Raw genomic sequence first — 6,196 nt, 5'->3', positions numbered from 1 at the left:
GCCCACCAAGCCATGCCCACCAAGCCATGCCCACCAAGCCATACCTCCGAGCCATGCCTACCGAGCCATGCTCACTGAGCCATGCCCACCGAGCCATGCCTACCAAGCCATGCCTACCAAGCCAAGCCCACCAAGCCATGCCCACCAAGCCATGCCCACCAAGCCATGCCCACCAAGCCATGCCTCCGAGCCATGCCCACCAAGCCATGCCCACCAAGCCATGCCCACCAAGCCATGCCTACCAAGCTATGACTACCAAGCCATGCCTACCAAGCCATGCCCACCAAGCCATGCCCACCAAGCCATGCCTACCAAGCCATGCCCACCAAGCCATGCCTCTGAGCCATGCCTCCGAGCCATGCCCACCGAGCCATGCCCATCGAGCCATGCCCACCGAGCCATGCCCACCGAGCCATGCCTACCAAGCCATGCCTACCAAGCCATGCCTCTGAGCCATGCCTCCGAGCCATGCCCACCAAGCCATGCCCACCAAGCCATGCCTCTGAGCCATGCCCACCGAACCATGCCCACCGAGCCATGCCTACCAAGCCATGCCTCTGAGCCATGCCTCCGAGCCATGCCCACTAAGCCATGCCCACCAAGCAATGCCTCTGAGCCATGCCCACCGAGCCATGCCCACCGAGCCATGCCCACCCGAGCCATGCCCACCAAGCCATGCTCACCGAGCCATGTCCACCAAGCCATGCCCACCAAGCCATACCCACCAAGCCATGCCCACCAAGCCATGCCTCCGAGCCATGCCCACCGAGCCATGCCCACCGAGCCATGCCCACCAAACCATGCCTACCAAGCCATGCCTATTAAGCCATGCCCACCAAGCCATGCCCACCAAGCCATGCCTACCAAGCCATGCCTATCAAGCCATGCCTACTAAGCCATGCCCACCAAACCATGCCTACCAAGCCATGCCCACCAAGCCATGCCCACCAAGCCACACCACGCCCACCAAATCGGTAGGGAAAATTTTTGAATTTTGAATAACATAGCTTAGCACAGCACAGCACAGCATAGCATAACATAATGGAACAGGATAGAACAGAATATTGCCCTAGTATGATTGGACAACAAGGTATTTGCCCCGGTAGAACTGGGATGGCTCAGTGGTTAGAGTGCAGCACTGCAGGCTACTTCAGGTAACTGCTAGCTGTAGTTCAGCAGTTCAAATCTCACCACCAACTCAAGGTTGGCTCAGCCTTCCATCATTCTGAGGTGGGTCAAATGAGGACCCAGATTGTTGGGGACAATATATGCTGACTCTGTAAACCGCTTAGAAAGGGCTGTAGAAGCGGCACATGTCTAAATGCTATTGCTATTTGTCTCTGGTGCATAAGCTCTCAGTGTACATGCAATCATAATCATAATCTGTAGTATCATCACCTAACTCAAAAACTTTACCCTTAGATTATCCACTGTTGACCTCTCCCGAATCCTAAAAGGCCAGTAAGGGGTGTGCATAAGTGCACCAGAGTGCCTTCTGTCCCATGTCCTAATGTTTCCCTTTTACTAGTATCATGTATATAAATATTATTATATCTTTGTATACCACCAATACGTATGGGCCGGGGTGGCGCAGCAAGTAGAGTGCTGTAGTGCAGGCCACTGAAGCTGACTTGTAGATCTGAAGGTCAGCGGTTCAAATCTCATCACCGGCTCAAGGTTGACTCATCCTTCCATCCTTCTGAGGTGGGTAAAATGAGGACCCGGATTGTGGGGGCAATAGCCTAGCTCTGTTAAAAAAAGTGCTATTGCTAACATGTTGTAAGCCGCCCTGAGTCTAAGGAGAAGGGCGGCATAAAAATTGAATGAATGAATGAATGAATGAATAAATAAGACAAAACAAATAAATAAATGATCATAAAATACCATCATTATTTATTAATTGGACTTGTATGCCGCCCCTCTCAAAATAATCACAAGATACAACACACGGTAATAGTCATGTTATGTAATGTCAGTGATAGACATTATGGTAATATTAATGCTTCTTCCAACCCTTTGGGATTATGCCCTCCTGGACTAACTGGGGTCCCTAAATGCTTCTGAACAGGGCTCAGGAACAGCTCATGAGTCATGGGGGAAAACCAACACGCACCAGCTCCAATCGCAACCATCATTTAGTTTTCCATCAAATCAAATTTTCCATCATTTGGTTTTCCATCAAAGGAGCCAAGGTGGCTGGGCCACTAAAGCTGTCTGCTAGATCTGCAGGTCAGTGGTTCAAATCTCATCACCGGCTCAAGGTTGACTCAGCCTTCCATCCTTCCGAGGTGGGTAAAATGAGGACCTGGATTGTGGGGGCAATAGGCTGGCTGTGTTTTTAAAAAGTACTATTGCTAACATATTGTAAGCTGCCCTGAGTCTAAGGGGAAGGGCTGCATTAAAAAAAAATCAAATTAAATAAATAAATCTCTGGAGCCAGGAGGCTTGGCACTTCGACCTCACAGGAAGGCATTTCTCTGTGGGCACAGCTGGGATACGAGAGGACCCCTTCTCGCAGGGGTCCCAGAGCTCACTGGCCACTTGTGATTCAAATGGACTTGGAGCAAGAGGGAGGAGAAGTCTCCCTCCAAGTGGACGCGCTGCTATAGCCAGGTCAGTGGAACTCCAGGGCCCTAGAGATTCGCCTCCAGGTCATCCCTGGGTCTAGAGGTGTCTCTCCCTCCTCTCTACTGAAAGTAAAGTTGAAGAGCAAGCATGGGGCAAGGTCACTGGACCCCCTCGCAGGCCTGGAGCACATGCCCACAGCGAGTGCTGGGTGGTCTGCTGCTTAATTGTGGGGTTGGCTACAGTGTTACTATCAGGAGAAGTTCCTTAACCTGATAATGAGTAGGAAGCAGCTGCAGCTTAGAAAATGTAATAATTGCAGAGTGGAGCTCTCTAATTATAAGATGCGTATCAATTATCCCCAGCGTTTGCTTAAGGGGAAAAAAAAGCTTCTTCAAAATAGCATCAAGAGCAATGGAGAGGGAAGGAGTCAGAGGGCGAGGGAGGGCAAAATGTCACTTGGACCCGAGTTGAGGCTCGGAGACATTCTAGGTTGGTCTGGAGAGGAGAGGAGTAGAAGCAGCTAGAGAAATCTGCGAAATACGAAGATCTAAAAATCAAGCTGCAACAAATCTGGCATAAGCCAGTGAAAGTGGTCCCAGTGGTACTTGGCACGCTGGGCGCAGTGCCAAAGGATTTCAGTGGACATTTGAAAACCATTGGAATTGACAAAATCTCCAGGGGTGGGCAGCAGGCAGGATGGGGTGGAACGCAGTTCCACCGGCGGAAATGAAGATGTATGTGCAGCTCCAGCTGATTGGCGGCTGTCACTTCTTGAATTATTGCCCGGCTCTCCTTTTTTCCCTTGTTGCTGCTGCTGCTGCGTCTGCGCTCCTTGCTTTTTTCCTCTTTCCTCCTTCCTGGAGGAAAGCACTGGAGACACGCCAGTTGGCGCTGTCTTTATAGTACTATTTTAACTTCATCTACAACTCTCTCTCCCGTTGTCCTTCCTATTTCTGCCCCTGGATTTCTGGAACTCAATTATAGTTTGCATTGTGATCTTTGATCCTTAACTACAAGCCAGGCAAGGATTTGCGGTGAGCCAAATAAAATGATAGGAATGGAAGAAACCCTGCGGAGGTCCTCTTAACTTGCTGCGGTCTTGGTCTAACAACTGGGTGGTTCCCTGATTAGGCTGCAGGTAAATCCTTGACCTAGGGCCATTTATTTAGTCAGGATTCAAAGTTGCAACAGCATTGAAAAAAGTGACTTTTGATCGGTCTTTCTTCTTACAACAATCGCAGTATCCCAAACAGTCAACGAGATCAAAATTTGGGAGCTGGGCTACCAGTCTGTATTTGCAATGGTTGCCGTGTCTTTCAGTCAGGTGATTGTCATTGCTGGCAGGCAGGGGTGGGTTCTAACTTACTTTGCTGCCATTCTGCTTCCTCCTATGCCATGCCGACGTGCGGGGCTGAAAACCCAGCTTCTGTGAGTGTGCAGAAGTGAAAAACAAGATGGTAACGCCTATCGCACCGCCAAGAGAGTCTGTTTGTGGGCTTGGCCAGCCAGCCATCGCTCCTGGTTCAGCAAGCAGGGAGAAATTCCTGCTACCAGTTCTAAGAACTGGTCCGAACTGGGAGGAACCCACCTCTGGTGGCAGGAGATCCTACACCAGTGATGGCGAACCTTTATTTCGTTGGGTGCCGAAAGAGCATGTGCACGTGCTATTGTGCATGTGTGAGTGCCCACACCCATAATTCAATGCCTGGGATGGGTGAAAACAGCTCCCCCCATTTCCTGGAGGCCCTATGGAAGTCAGAAATGGCCTGTTTCCCAGTAGGCTTGTGTTTTGCCCTCCCCAGGCTCCAAAGGCTTCCCTGGAGCCGGGGGAGGGTAAAAACGCCCTTCTCCATCCTCCCGGAGACTCTCTGGAAGCCAAAAATCAGCTGGTCGGCACACACATGCATGTTGAAAGTAGTCCTTACAATGGAATAGTCATATAGACCAGTGTTTCCCAACCTTGGCCACTTGAAGATATCTGGACTTCAACTCCCAGAATTCCCCAGCCAGCAAATGCTGGCTGGGGAATTCTGGGAGTTGAAGTCCAGATATCTTCAAGTGGCCAAAGTTGGGAAACACTGATATAGACAAACCAGCATAGAATCAGAGAGATATCAGAGAGAGTCTCACTAGGAAGAGAGTCTCAAAGCTCCAGGCTCCAAGAAGGAGAGACGCTGCTGACTTCCTCTTTTAGCAGATTGCAGCACCAGCTCTTAAAGCAAATTCCTTCAACCATACATTACTGGCTTAAGTTATATATTTTAAAACCCAACTACTAGGGTCGCCCAGAAAGTAATGCACCACATTTTTTCCTTCAATAATTACTTAACACAATGAAACTTACACACAAGAAAGAATGATGTTTCTTCTACGTTTCCTATTTTTTCACGTAATCTCCATCCCGTTCTATGGCCTTCCACCAGCGAGACACAAGGCCGTGTATGCCCCGTCGGTACCACTCCTTGTTCTGGTCATGAAGCCATTTCTGCACTGTGCGAATCACCTCTTCATCATCCTCAAAATGTCATCCTTTAATGGCCCAAAGAAGTGGAAGTCTGAGGGAACAAACATTTGTAAATGTTCCCAACAGTTTCTTTCTCCTCAGGGAGAAATTCAATGATGACACGCTGCTTGGCAACGGAAGTCCAGAGGTGAGGTTTCCCAGCGAGGGGAGGCTCAGGGGAATCCCAGCAATGCAAGACTTCGGACTTCTGTTGCCAGCCGAAGTGTCCGTTCTTGCATTGCTGGGATTCTCCTGAGCCTCCCCTTGCTGGGATTCAAAGCAGCGCTGGCAAAAATGATGGGAATCCCAGTGATGAGAGCCTCAGAGGAATCCCAGCAGCACAAGAACAGGTGCTTCAGCTGGCAGCAGAAGTTCGAAGGCGGGGTTTCCCAGCGAGGGGAGGTTCATGGGATTCCCAGCAATGCAAGAACGGGCTCTTTGGCTGGCAATGGAAGTCTGGAGGCGGGAATTCCCAGTGGCACAAGGCAAAAGGGGTGACTTTTGGGATGGGGTTGCATGCATTATTTGCTTTTACATTGATTCCTATGGGGAAAATTGCTTCTTCTTACGAACTTTTCCACTTACGAACCTGGTCATGGAACGAATTAAGTTCGTAAGAAGAGGTTCCACTGTATTTGCTTTTACATTGATTCCTATGGGAAAAATTGCTTCTTCTTACAAACGTTTCTGCTTAAGAACCTAGTCACAGAACGGATTAAATTTGCAAGTAGAGGTACCACTGCATATCTAAAGTTTCGCATTCGTACCAAAAATGTGGTGCATTACTTTCTGGGCGACCCTCGTAGTTATACACACAATCCTAACAGTCCCTCCAGCCAGGAGGAAGCCCACCAGCTACTTGAGGTTCCAGAGCCCTTTTAGGCCAAGTGAAGGTAGGCAGTGAATCAAAAGGATTTTTCATTTTCCTCTTGTTGTAAACCGGGACACTTCCAGCATTGTTTCTGGTTTATTTTTTTAAAATATGCATTTTCTTTCTTTCTGCGCAGACACAAAAAGAGCAGATTTGCATGATAAGCTGAATAGCAGCAATTAATAACTAAGCACACCTTATCTGAAGTTTTATTTCCTTTCCTTTTGTTGAAAGCTTTTATTTCCTTGGGGCAG

At 49.0% G+C, this 6,196-nt stretch overlaps 1 protein-coding gene across 1 annotated transcript; it reads left to right on the top strand.

The window, feature by feature from the left end:
- Positions 1–358: 358 nt before the first annotated feature.
- On the top strand, positions 359–895 carry LOC139171700 (thrombospondin-related anonymous protein-like). Its single transcript, XM_070760138.1, has one exon. The coding sequence runs from the start codon at positions 359–361 to the stop codon at positions 893–895; it is 537 nt and encodes a 178-aa protein (XP_070616239.1).
- The last annotated feature ends 5,301 nt before the right edge of the window (positions 896–6,196 follow it).

Source organism: Erythrolamprus reginae, chromosome 8 (assembly GCF_031021105.1).
Source record: "Erythrolamprus reginae isolate rEryReg1 chromosome 8, rEryReg1.hap1, whole genome shotgun sequence".
Classification (NCBI taxonomy): domain Eukaryota; kingdom Metazoa; phylum Chordata; class Lepidosauria; order Squamata; family Dipsadidae; genus Erythrolamprus; species Erythrolamprus reginae.
Note: the sequence above shows the minus strand (reverse complement) of the source record. Positions and strands in the feature narration are given on the sequence as shown.

Bases quoted from the DNA above. Each gene is read 5' to 3' on its own strand.
- LOC139171700 (XM_070760138.1), top strand. From the start codon at position 359: ATGCCCACCGAGCCATGCCCATCGAGCCATGCCCACCGAGCCATGCCC.